General features: G+C 36.0%; 1 protein-coding gene across 1 annotated transcript in view; it reads right to left on the reverse strand.

The window, feature by feature from the left end:
- Positions 1 to 13,957, reverse strand: part of CAMKMT (calmodulin-lysine N-methyltransferase) — a gene marked incomplete at both ends in the record, with an annotated part of 217,233 nt that overhangs the window by 25,356 nt on the left and 177,920 nt on the right. Inside the window, 3 exons of the mRNA XM_084261475.1 lie at positions 7,235 to 7,301; positions 12,520 to 12,583; positions 13,640 to 13,694. Coding sequence (XP_084117601.1) covers positions 7,235 to 7,301; positions 12,520 to 12,583; positions 13,640 to 13,694 — 186 coding nt within the window. The remainder of the gene's footprint in view (positions 1 to 7,234; positions 7,302 to 12,519; positions 12,584 to 13,639; positions 13,695 to 13,957) is intronic.

Here is a 13,957-nt window from a genome sequence, read left to right on the forward strand (position 1 = left end):
AACAAATTACGATGAAACCTCATCATATTGATATGGTAATAAAAATGAAGAAGAAACACCAAAACCACCAAACCCAACAATTGGTCTCTTCTTACTTGAGAGAGTCTCTGTTTCTATCTAGATTTTCTTGTCTAAAAGTTCCTTTTTAAAAGCATAGATAAAGTTATGGGCTTCTCTTATTCCTTAAGATGAGAACACATTTTCTCTCTTTCTCTCTATACAATGTATTTTACTAAAATTCAGATGGAAACATTACAGTTTTGCCTTCAAAAATAACAGTCCAGACACAAATTTGCTGCATATGAAAAGCTAATAAATTTTTGAAATATAATAAATACACTGCATGTAAATTCAACTGTTACAGAATAAAGTTTTCTATTTTGCAAGCACTCCACAGATCAACATTCAGCAGAAGTGTGGCTACTTAAAAAAAAAAGAAGTGAGAATATCTTCCACAGAAATAGTACTTATAAAATACCACTGGTGTTTGTGAATTTGCCTTTTCACATTCCTCCTCTACATCAATACATTCAAAATCAGTCTTTATTTTGGAGATTGACTACTGTTTTTATCAAGGTGCATGTAGTAGATTATGCAGAAAATGGATGGTTCTCACATTCTAACTCAGACTGACACGGTTTAAATCAAATACATAATTTCAAAATGCAAGACAGCAGAAGCATATGTGGCACTACTGTAGAGGTAGGATCAGCGAATGAAAGTGTTGTAGAAGTTCCTTTTGTGTAAAAATATGAAGGAAAAGAAGACAGCTTCTTGCTCTATGGAAAATAATTTATCCGTGAACACAGGGAGAGTAATCAAGGGAACTAGAGGAAAAAACAAAGAATGTGACATGAACCAGGGAGGTCCAGAAGAGCTGAATGAGGGAAGTGGGGGAGAGAAGTTAAAAACAGAAGAGAAGATGTAATTCACCAGGGCTTAAATTCTGAGGGCAGAAGGGACCATAATGAACATCCAAGATCTCAAATTTCTGTATCAAGTCCCTTTGATCTCAGGAAATCGATGAACGTCTCAGAAAGATATCCAACTTGACTTAAGCAAGTTCACTGCTTATGAAACTACCACCTCCCATCGAAAGATATTTTAATGTATAACCATTCTCTCTGTCAAATCTAAGTTTTTTCTAGACTGATTTTGTCTAGCTTCAATTTCTACCTCCTGTTAGGTGCCTGAAAGCCAGGTTAAAGAGTGATCTTCTATTTAAGATTTCCCCCCCCCCCCCATGAGACTTTCAGATCAAAATAAATTCATTTCTTAGCAATCAAATAATTTCTTTGACAAGTTAAGTAAACAGCTCTTTTACTCCCTTGTTTCCAGACCCTGATTCAGTCTTCTTCAGTACCCTTGGTTAACTGAAGATTAATTTATTAGTAATGAAATAAACAATGATAACACCGTAAGCATAATTTTGTGGAAATTTAAAGTTTGTCCCAACTTTCCTACTAGCTGACAGTGCTTGTGAAGGAGAGAGCCTACTGAAATTGTGTAAGATGTATTCGATGACTGCCTATAAGGCAGAGCCAAGGTAGACAAAGAAGGGCAGTCAAAAGTTCAATGGCAACAACATGAACCAGGAAACAATGTTAAAGTTGGCTAAGCAGATGGATACAGAAATGAACATAGAAATGAAATAAATTATCTTTGATTCTAACCTGTCACGGACATTTTCCTTTATAGCTCTGGGAAGAGAGATGTAAGTTTTCTCATATCAGTGATGTCCACCTAGTCTTTCTGTTCAGTCCAAGAGCATACAAAAGGAATAGTTTTATCAAAACCATGTTTGGGTTTTTTTGTAAGCTAAGAGGAGACCATCATAAAATAGCCAAGGATTTGAGCAAGAATTATTTAAAATAATGCAATGCTTTACCTTTAGTTAGCACCTAGCTTTTCTCCCTGTTCTTCCAAATATATAGAAATCTCTGCAAAGCTAGCTAATTTTTTGTCTTTATATATTTTTATCTGGTCACATAAAGATGACAGACAAAACTACAATGCAATTTAAAATAAACTGCAACTTTGTTAAGTCAACACAACTGAGTGAAATACACAAATGGGAAAGCCTTGGATGTGGGTCAGAGTCAGTTGGTATGGCCAAATGCTAAAGAACGTTATTAGAAACAAGATATAATTCCTCCAAAATCTGAAGAAAGGATCCTAAACTTGGGAAATTAAATATAATAATAAAATTAGGCAGGTAAAAAATAAATGTACTATTTCTTCCGAGCTAAATCTTCCTCCCAGTTGATCGATCATCAGTATATAGAATGAGTGTTCCAGAGGTTAACGCTATTTCAGAGAGGTAAAACTAAATCTTTGCATCAGTGTTTGCTGTAGAAGAAACTTAAGACAGTTTCACCACAGAAGAGAGAGAGTCCTGGCTTATTAGCTCAGTTCTATTAGCACAGACCATCACCAACATTTAGGGAAAGTAGCCTGCCACTGGACAAGAGTCTTGGCATGGCTAAACAATGGAACAAAAGACAGGGAAGAGGATAGTAGTAGGTCAGTTCTCACAATGGAGGGAGATAATCGGTGGAGTTCCCCTAGGATCTGTTGTATTCAACACATTTACAAGAGATGAGCACTGAGGTGGCAAAGTTTGCTGAGCTAAGTTGTTCAAGACAGTAAGGAAAAGAGTAGACTGAAGAATTGCGGAAGGATGAAACTGAGTTACTGGACAATAAAATGTCAGATGAAATTCAGTGTGGATAAATGCAAAGTGTACAACAGGAAAAATAATTCTGGCTTTGTAAAGAAAATGAAGGTCTCTGAACTGACCAAAAAAATCTGATTTTTTTGACAGACAGCATCGTGAAAATATTATCTCAGTGCTCAACTGCAGTCAAAAAAGCAAATCAGTGCTAGGCATTTTTCGAAGAGGAACAGAAAGCATAATTATTCCCCTCTATATATCTATCATTTGTGTATGTTTGAATGCAGTACTGCTCACCTCCATCTGAAAAGTAGCAGATTGAAACTGGAAAAGATACAGAGAAGGGCAAGTATGATCAGAGATATGGAGTGCTTTCCACCTGAGTTGTGTTTTCTGTGATAGAGCGCCACAAATTCATAATCGACATTCATTGTTTCTTCCCACACGTATGTAAAATCATCAAATGAAGACAGCAGAAACTGGGAGCCTTTTCTTTCTAACCAAAGAGCAGGAAATGTTCCTTTTGGTAGCTCCCTCCTTGCCCAAAGATGGTGTACATGCAAGGATGTGATGTGGGGAGACTGGAAAAGCAATTGGATGAAAGGGATTCCTTTAGGCTTGCCAAGTTGAGAAACACAAGTACAACAAGTATGCTTTCAAAAAATTTGACTTTAGCAACACTCAGGTCAATTTGATGAATGAAAACATAGAGGGAGTCTTAATAAAGCTGTCCTACATTGATGGAACCTGTTACGTGATCAGCTGAAATGAGGAAGGTTAGGAAGACAGCATATTTGAAGAACATCATAATAAGGTAAAATGTGGTAATTAACATAAGAATGGAATCAGGACTACATAGTTCAGTGCTTTGTCACTGGGATCTCATCCTGGTATTATACTGAACACCATTTAGTTTTTAGAAAGGCCTTTTTTATTTTTAGGTTTCATTCTGGAAGCTTGTAAATTCATTGTATTTGTAAGGAACATTAAAATCTCAGACAACAGATTATAATTTATCTGTTAACCTTTAAAGAGAAGGAATTGTCACTTTTGGTCACTTGGCCACATATGTTGACTGCAGAATGAACAAAACAAATAAAAAAAAGAGATACATTACTACCAATCAAATCAAAGGCTGCAACACACCATAAGCATTTCTGTCACTGACTTGATGTCGTGTGTACTTGTTCACACTCATATGTTATCTCTCTGAGGCAACTCTTAGCAATACAATAGACGTCCACAGCTAAAATTCACAGGTCCCATATCAGCTGTAAGTATACAAATTTTGCTTTTAACAGATTCATTCTTCTCAAACAAGGGAATCTGATGGAAGAACAAATTCCCTGGTAGATAAGACAAACACGAGCGTGTTAACATTTAGGATATTCTGCAAGCCTCCCTCTTTGATAAACCTTTTCCATCATGACATTTGTAATAACAACAATTTCTCAAAATTCTACAACCCAAACCCCTGCTTCATGAAGGTTTCCACATTAAAATACAGAGAAGAAAAAGAGCAGAGATTCCATGATTGTTACTGCTCATTTAATCATTGGTGGACGTATTCAATACAATGATATGATCCATGTCAAACTAATAACTGTTGATGGTACATAGACAGCTATCAGGGTAACTCATGCTAAGTTATGGGGTAAACTTAAAAGTGATTCATGGATAATTTTTGACCTGTGAAAAAACCAGAATTGTCAAACTCAGACACGGTATTAATAATTCACCTTACTATGGCAAGTCGTTATTATTAACTCGGTGACATTACTGTACCTATTTCCAGTAAGCCTAGGCAAGAAATTCTGAACATATTCATGGAAGCTAAAAATAAACATAGAATTGTATATCCACTGCTGAAGTAAACTGTTTACTAAATATCTATTATTACATTATAACACATAATATGACAAACTGCCAGTTTGGCTTACATTGCTGTACTTTTAAACAATAATCAAGAGTTGGCAGAGAGCTAGATAAGTGCTCGTTTACTGCATTTTGTGTAAATCTAAATAAATAAATGTATGGCAGGTTGTCCTAATCTAACTTCTCTTGGCTGCTACTGGATTGCTCCTTTTTGTGCCATACATTTTTTGGCCTGTTTTCCAAGTCTAGAATTAAATGTCTGGAACAACCACAAGCTGACTCTCATACTGATAATTTCTAGACCATCTGCAAGGAAAAAAGCACAAGATTCTGAAGTGAGATGAAGGTACAATGAGAAGGCTCTATTCTGAATTATCCTTTATATGGAAAAAAATCCTGTAACTTTGCTCTGGACACTGCACAGATTGAAGTCTCCAGATTAAATTAATGTTGTAGTAAATCACTTAAATATATCGCTATATTTCGCTTTGCATGTTAGCGTTGCATTCTTCCCTGCAAAACACTGTATTTTCTTGTGGTTCTCTTCCCACACCCCCAATAATCATTATATAACTAATGTTTTTTTGCTGTTGGAAAAGTGAATTAGGTTTATGGCACTATTTCAGATTTTACATCAGCCTTTCAAGGCCTTGAGAAGTGATCGAATAACTTTGTTATTGCCTTCATCACATGTCATTACTGAACCTGAAGGACTGATCCATCCATTAGCACTTCTCAAATAACTAAGCAAAGCATAACCTTAATTTTTACAGGAGAAATAAGCTATTAATGTATATAATGTAGAGAAAAAGCAAGATGATAATTTTGGAATTAGAGACTTTGAATACTTTATAAAACTTCACACTGGTACAACAAATCTGAAAAAGCTTTAAGAATTTAGAACTAAAAATCAAATTACATCTTTAGTATAATGAGCCTTACATTTTGGTATAGTACTTCACTTTATTTTGTAATTTAATTATTTTACTTATGCAAATAAAGCCTCAAATGCTATTGCATTCAAGAAGTTAAACACTTGACATTTTTACTCCTTAAAATGCAACATTTTATGATGTCTAGATATGTTTATTAATTAGTGATTATTAACACCCAGTAAACAACATCATGTCTTGTAAAAACACAATCTCTCTTCACAGCGTGAGGCTGAAATCTATTATTCACTGATTCCATATGCTGAAATACACTCAAATGATCACAAATGACCTTAAGCATTAGATAAATGTAAATGAGGACAGGGTAGAAAATGTGCTTTTGATTGATATCTAAAAGACCAGGTTTGAAGTCTTGACAAGGGACGAAATCTGAAATCTCATGTAAAGTAGAGGGCAATTAGAAATCTACAACATCTAAGCTTCTGGATGGACTCCTGAGCAGTGATGAGCGCTTGAGGTTGCCCACATGAAGTGTTCAGCACATGGAACCTGAAAGACTGTTCCTGGGGCCTGCGTGGCCTTTGCCTACTTGGCAGGCACTTATTAGGCTGCAGAGATATCTCCCTAAGTTACATGCACTTATACCCTAATGAAGGCAGAATTTTTCTAACCCTAAGTGCTCACTTAAAAAAAAAGCCAAACAACTCTACACAGAATGGCTACATAAGCATAGGATAAATAATGTGAATGGTAGCCATTAAAATTGTATGGGTTTAACCCTCTATGTTAATAAACTTATCCTGTTAACAGCCTGCCTTTCTCAGGCCTTTTTCAGCTTTACTTTTGTCACTTTGAGAATGACTGAGAGCATTTCTTCTGGAATGAGAATCATCAAAAAAAAATTTAATCACAAATATTTTACTCTTAGGTAGCCATCTGTAAGCATATTCTAGTTCATAACCCTGTACCATAAATATGAATTAATTACAATTGACTTTTAAAATAATATGAGAGATGAACACACTTCAATTTTTGAGCTGCTTGCAGTACCTGGAGTTCCCTCAATTAAATAGCTAGCTAAACAGCTAGCTTCAATGGCATCTATTACAGGTTGGGTAAGGAAGGGCTCTGGAGACCAAAATCTCTGAATATCTACAACTCTCACCCTCCCGACCACACCTTTGGGGCTAACTCAGAGACAACAGAGCTGGTGTACTTAGAGAAAAATACTAGGTGTGCCCTGCAATGTAGTACAGAGTCAAGGAGAGTAGAGAAGGGCCTTAGGATGCTGTAACCTGGCTCCCATGCTCCCCACCTGCCCTTGTTGCAACACCACCATCCTGATCACACAGACATGATGACCAAGAAACTTCTCATGGATGCTTCAACAATATCTGCCTCAGGTGCAAATGGGATTTGTTGCCACCCTGAATTCTCAGAAACCTGCCAGATTTAAGTACCTTCATTCCCAGCATCATACTCAGTACAGGTAATGCTGACTGTGAAGCACCCAAGTTTCAACTGGGCACTAAACCACAGCTTGAAGACACATACTGTTTCTTGAAAAAATTAAAGGAGATTATGTCACCAAGATTAATTATACTGTATTTGATATGTTAATTTTTTTTTATAAGACTTCCAAATTTCTGTCTTGCATCACTTACCTCTTATATTGTACTTATACACCTGTAGCAGCATCAGTCACACCTTCACAATTTTGCATACATTTCACATTTATATTAAATGTACAATTACATGCTCGAATCTGTAAAGCAGTTTAGTAGAATCTTACCAGCTTGACACTTTCTGAGCTTTAAATATGCCTGCATTTTGGTTTCTTGCGATGATGTCACTCACATCTGTAGCATGTTCGTTAAGAATTATCTATAAAACTAGAGCAGTAATAAAAATAAAAATAAAAACAAAACCCAACTCTTTTTCACATTGTTAATACCTTCATAATGTCTTTTACCTGTTTGGTCACCTTTAACCTGTGCCAAGTCAGTCTTTTTTCAGAAGCATAAACTTTGCATTGCTACTCCAGCACATCAACCATATATCTATGCAGTAACTTGCTCCTGTTGCCTACCTCCATTTACTGTTTCATTTAAGGAAATGCTAGCCCTGTAGCTATAGAAGGAACAGAAAAAGACTTTTCATACCTTATCTTCATGTAAAGGCAACTATGGTTTACAAATATAAGAATTACAACTGCAGTGAACAGGAATTCTTTGGCATGGTCATTTAATGTCCAGTTTAGCTTGCACTGCTTTTCAACTGTATCAGTGCTGAGATTGTGAAGGTTTATGGGTATGAGTAGCTATCCTGCTACAAGAGACGTACCTTTGTTCCTGGCTCTGTCCAGGTGCAATCCAACGCACAACAGAAGCACCTTAATCTACAGGCAGATGTGTTCCTGGTCTATTTGCTTTCTTCAGAATGGTTTGGAACCACCATAAATGTACAAAGCAATAAATGTTTTTTCTTCCTCAAAAGCACTGCAGTGGTGCCTCAGCCTCGCGTCTCAATGCCTCAACCTCATGTATCAGCTTCTTTTAAGTTTGGAAGATCAGGTCACAAATTTGGGTAGCCATTCAGGTAAGCAAGGGCTGTCAGTGATAATTTTTGAGAGAAGCTGTGCCCAGTCATCTATGCCTAGGCCTTCACAATCAATCACTTGTGGTTAGTGAGAAGCCATTGAAAGGAAAAGGTACAGCAAGTAACCAAAAACTATGAGAATACTAAATGTCACCCAGTATGAATCCATGCATATTTGAATATCTATGTAAAGTAATTTTTGAATATTAAGAATTATCTTAAACAGACATTTTTAGTAAAGTTGTCGATGATTCCCTCTTTCTTAGTTAAGGTACAGGAAATTTAATGCTAATTAGGAGGATGCGCCTAGGAACACAAAATATGGTGAATTCTTTGCAAGCACTTTTCTAAGAAAATGGAACACTAGTGTCAGGCTAATTGAAAATATCACGGATATATCTTGTTATTTGCTTTGCTGAAATCACATAATTGGCCTTCCTAACACAGTTGGCTATTAGAGAAAAGTTATTGTAGGAAAGCCTCTATTCAAACAATGGAAAGGAAAAGACAACTGGTATTTCGTGACACCAAAGAACTAGAAATGGAATGACAGAAAACTGATTCAAACAAATCTCTGCAGTTTGGACGTGCCTTTTAAATCTCTTCCACAATATGCAATGAGATGTAGTAATGAATGATCTATACCTCTGAAGCAAAAGGAAGGTGTAAATAATTCCACTAGCAAAGCAGCTACTTTTAAATAGAGGCAGAAGTAACGCTGTTAATAAATCAGCTACGCTGCACCTAAATTATATAACTGAGAAAAACTACTAATAATTGTTGTAAACATGTTAACAGTAGCTTTTTTAAATAATTTATGAGCCCGTGTCTTCAGGCATTCTGGCTGAACATGACCTTTCTAACCTAAATTTCCCAGGACTGTCGAAAGATCCATACACTATATTTTAATGCCCACTATAGTGCACTGCAACAATGTTTTGTATTATTGATGCTTTCAGGCAGTAGTTCAAGTCACTAGCGCGTGGTGTGAAACAGAGCTAAGGCAGAGAGTACAAGGCCTCTCTGAAATAGGAGACAATTTTAACTAAAAACAAACCTCATCCTTGGATGTGGACATGTGAAACGAGTATAGATGCTTCCAGTGTTCTGGTGCAAGAATTTTCTGTCCATTACCAATTATGCTATTGATATTACCTCAGTTGGAATATTTGTATCTGAATGCCTATCACCCAAAGTCACCAATTTTGATGGGGGTGAATTTGATAACTTTGCCTATGTATATCTTTATTATACACTTGAAATATATATTTTTTTCCTTTGTAATACCTTATTTAAATGATCCTGAAAGAACTTTGAAAAGAGACACTAAACCAACAATGAAGTTCTGAACGATGCTGCAGAAGCAATAACCTTTGTCTTTATTTTATTGATTTTATAAATGATCTGTTAATCAATTAAAATCTGCCCATGATAAGCCAAACAAGTGAGTCAGAGTGAAGTCTTTTTAACGGACTAGTAACTCAATTCACAATATCCTTAATAAAACTCCACATACCTCATGCACAAGCCCATTGATTACTATAAAATGTAGCTATATTTTTCACAGCAAAATGGTTAAAATGACAGCTATGATTTGAAATTAGCATATTTGCAAATTGTTATAAATTGCAACATTTCAATAACATATCCTAATATAGGTATTGAAAACACACAGCGCGAGTGCTTCATGTAGCAATATGAAACTGAGAATAATACAAAGAATGTCAAAAATTAAAAGAAAAATCAAATCCTCAAAAGCCTGAGACTTCACAAAGCCAGGCTGTTAGTTACGTTCACTGAATAGCGATAACAACAACAAAAACAACAATAATTATGATGATGATAATAATACAAAGGCAGATTCTCAGATGCAATGCACTATTGCCAGGTCGATTTTCAATTACATTTCACTGATGTATTCATTTGTTTCTTAATGTGCTCATCTTGCCCATTAAGAATAATTAGCAGGCTTGCTTGGTGATTTCCTGGCTTCTGACAGTGATTTTTTTTTTCTTTTTTGTTGACAACCACTTTTACTTTTTGGAAAGTAATTTTTGGATATTATAGTATGACTGGCATGTAATTTAAGCTTCCTGAGAAATTTAAAGGCAAGATGTAAACAGTAATTTTTAAACAAGATTATTTTAATCTATAATACCTACATAAAAAGCATAATACTAGGCATTAACTATTCCTGAAGAGCGGAATCTAGAAAAGAAAACAGTAGTTTATCCCACATTAATTTAATTTGGTATGCTAAATTAAAAAATACCATCAGCAATGATAAAAATTAGCAGAAATACATCATCTGTAGTCTGTGGCACTTGGGGCCAAATGCTGTTTCCAATTACACTAAAAATTCTTACAGTTTTCAGTGAGTCTGGTGTGGCTGAAACAGATCTAAATTTAGCCTAAACTTCTGTTACAGCTAGTCACTACAGAAAAGAATGCAAAAGAAAATTACCATAAGACAGATCATAAAATTACTACTGAAGTCCATAAAACACATAAAATGCAACATAAATTTTATTATGTGCACTTTCAAGAATAAATTCCACCTACACTGTAAAGTTCTTAGTCTGCTGCACTTTGGCACCCTGCTAATATTAAGCCCATTGTAAAATCCAACACAATAAAAGCACTTTGAATGCTGAGCCTTCAGAGCACCAAATGTTAAAAAAGAAAAAATAAATTCCTGTTAGAGCCTTCCACCAATCGCTTCTCTGAAAGGGATTCACTGAGTGAATACAGATGAAGACTTCTTGCAAGACTTTTGGAAATAAAAGATATTTCTAAAACATATTGTGAAAAAACTAAGGTGTGTTAATTAGATGACATTATCAGTATCTTTTTCAGGAATAAAAGCACTTTAAACTTGTTTAATTCCAAAGCCTGAGTGAATACTTTTAGCACTGGCCAATTTTCCTTGCTACAGAAGACTTCTAAATTTCAAAAAAGTTCAGGTATGTTTATGGAATCTGCTATGCAAGATATTTGCTGACTTGACGATTACTGAGCTCACCTGAAGCTTTCCGTGGGTAAAATGACCTTTTGTTAAATACCTACGTTTCTATAAAACATCAGTTTGTTTTGTTAGGCAAGTTTTTGGAACACTTTTCTTCTCCCACATTTTTTATCTTCACACTGACATAGAAGAAAGATTGGAAGGGGAGATGCTGATTAAAACACACAGAATAATGAATACTTCCTCCTGAAGACATGAGTATAACAAACTGGAATGTAACAAAATAAGAATCCCTGGAACACAACTGGGAACTTGCATTTTCAAGAAAATGGAGACTTCTATAAGGCTTCCTCCAAGTTTTAAAAGATATGATGTAGGACTGAAATTCTTCCATGAAACTGTTAAAGTGTTGTAGGCAATTACAGTTACCTCAGTTACCTCTGAGACAGTCTTTTTTAAAGGCAGTAGCTAATATTATTGCACTGCAATGTGCCCTGTTTTAACAGTCATCAGCAACTGCAATTTTTTAAAATCACAAATTGGTTTAACTTATTTTTTTCACTAAGTGCTCATAATGTTAGCTATCAAATACATACAAAACTCAAATCTAAGTAATTCTGATGATGTAGTGGCCAAAAAAAAAAAACCCAACCCACCAACCTCAGCCTCCCTTAAAATGCAAATGGAAAGATTACGAAGGAACAAAAGCAAATAGATATCTTCCTTTTTCCCCCTCTCGATTTCTAAGGGCTATTAGTATTCACTGTATATATGTGTTCTCGTTCTGTGCTGATATTTAATGTGGCCACAAATTATGCTCACTCATTCTCTTGCTTAGTCAAAGTCCAGTTCAATTTTCTGAACTATGTGTTCATATTAGAAGTGCATAATAGCAATTTATTCCAACGTAAGAAATATAATAAAATACTTTCTGCAAGGGACAGAGGCTTTTTGCCACCTTACATCAAGAGAAACAATGATAAATCGATAATTGATTAAGCACACTAAATGGGTAATTTGTAGGCAGTTATAACTTAGCAGCAACAATGAAACCACGCATTTCAATGTACGTTGGAAGAGCTATGGTAATGTAAAAATACTGGGTATGTTTTAGGAGGCCAGTACCTGAAAATAAAATAAAAAGTAATAAAACCCGCCTAGTTCTGCAGTAAAAGGAATATGTGAAGGGGAGCTAATGATTTGATTCACTGCTACACCTCCTGGAACGTGCAGCACACGCACAAGGAATCTTTCAGCCCTCGACCGTAAGACAAATATTTACTACTGTACTTGCTCTATACCAACAAGTACATTTTTAATTAAAGAAGAAAATGTGGTATTTATTGCAGGGCAAGCCGTAGCTCTGCTCAAGATATTCTGCATCTATTTTTTAATTACTTATGTGGGGACTTTTTCTTAATATACCCCATGCTGTCTGTCTTTATATCGATTGTTACTCAGCCAGTAAAAAGGAACGAGCACAACAAACCAGTTTTCTATCTGAATAAGGATACTTTTGATGGCCTTTTCATTTCCATCAGTTAACAGAACTTCTTTGACATCTGCAGAAATAGCAACCTGAAAAAAAGAGCACAGCAAACAATGAGCAAATATGCTTGTCTGTGTGGAAGTGAAGACAGGAGTGACAAGCCTTCAGTATCATGCTTCCTCACCTATTTCTCTGTAACAATCTTCAATCTTTTTTCATTTTATGTCTGCATTATTTTAATCATTCAATCAAATCAGTCAATACTTTTATCATTCCATTTGCGGGAGCCTCTATCTTGCTATCATTCTGTTCCGTAATTGCATTGTGACAGCGGATGATGGTATTCTGAGAGGCTTTCATTTGCGGGCTTCTGTTTATCTAGTAGAGCCATCATACAAGGCTGTCACTCTGCCTTTCAGCTTGCTTCTGTCTGACTGCCTGATGCCCTTCATATAACTTTGCATTGCAGGCAGATGGCTTTGTAAGGGTAATTTTTTTGTGAGCTTTGACATGCTCGCACATTGGGCTGTAACCTCGACACATTGTATAAGAGCGACAGGTTTGTCAAATGCCAATCAGTGTAACAATATGCTTTTATTTGTAGAGACATAAAAACTTGTCTAATGCACTGCACTGCTACATAATATCTCCTGAATACATGACTCAGAACCCAGAGAATGGTGAACGACTCTCCTGAATGGCCAATCTAATTCAAAAGAATCTAATTACCGAGAGCTCTGGATCATGTTTGTTGGTGTAATAATGCAGGCAAAACATTAGCAGCTATATCATGGTGCTCCAACTGTGATTCGCCAGGCTATTCCTGTATCTTAGCAAATGGGACTATAATCTGAAAAAAAAAAAATAAATGCTTCGGCTATGGCAATGAAAGACAGACCGTACGTGGCCTGGAATGTCACAACAAGAGATATTGACTACACGGAGGTAAAATGTTTCTGCTCATCGAGGCAACCATAAAATCAATATGATACGAAAGCAAGTCAATCTAGAAGGTCTCTCAAGACTCTGCAGCTTGACCGCAGCTGAGGCTGTTGACAGTTCTCTGACCCAGCAGTTGGAGGCACTGGAACATTTTTCCTTTTGTTTCTTCCTCTGAATGGGATTGGAATTGAGAAAAGACCTACCATGAGCCCAGCCAAGCATGTCATGCCACCCCCTAGCTCACACACAGCAAGGTCCCTGAAAGAGAGAAAGGAAATGGTAGAACCCATACAAATTAGATGAAAATGGTCAGAGAGACATATATGTTACAAGAACAAATTGCCATCTGCAGTAAGAACTGAGCTACCAGGAAGTTGTAGAGACATGACTAGGCTACCTCATGTCGTTTTGCGTTTTAAAAATAATTATGAAATAGAAAAGTCACAAAGCAGGCAAATCAGTGGGGGTTCCCTCATTAGTGTTCAGTGCAACATTACCACCGCTGAGCTGAAAAATCTGAG

The sequence above is a fragment of the Gallinula chloropus genome (genome assembly GCF_964237585.1).
Source record: "Gallinula chloropus genome assembly, chromosome: 3".
Classification (NCBI taxonomy): domain Eukaryota; kingdom Metazoa; phylum Chordata; class Aves; order Gruiformes; family Rallidae; genus Gallinula; species Gallinula chloropus.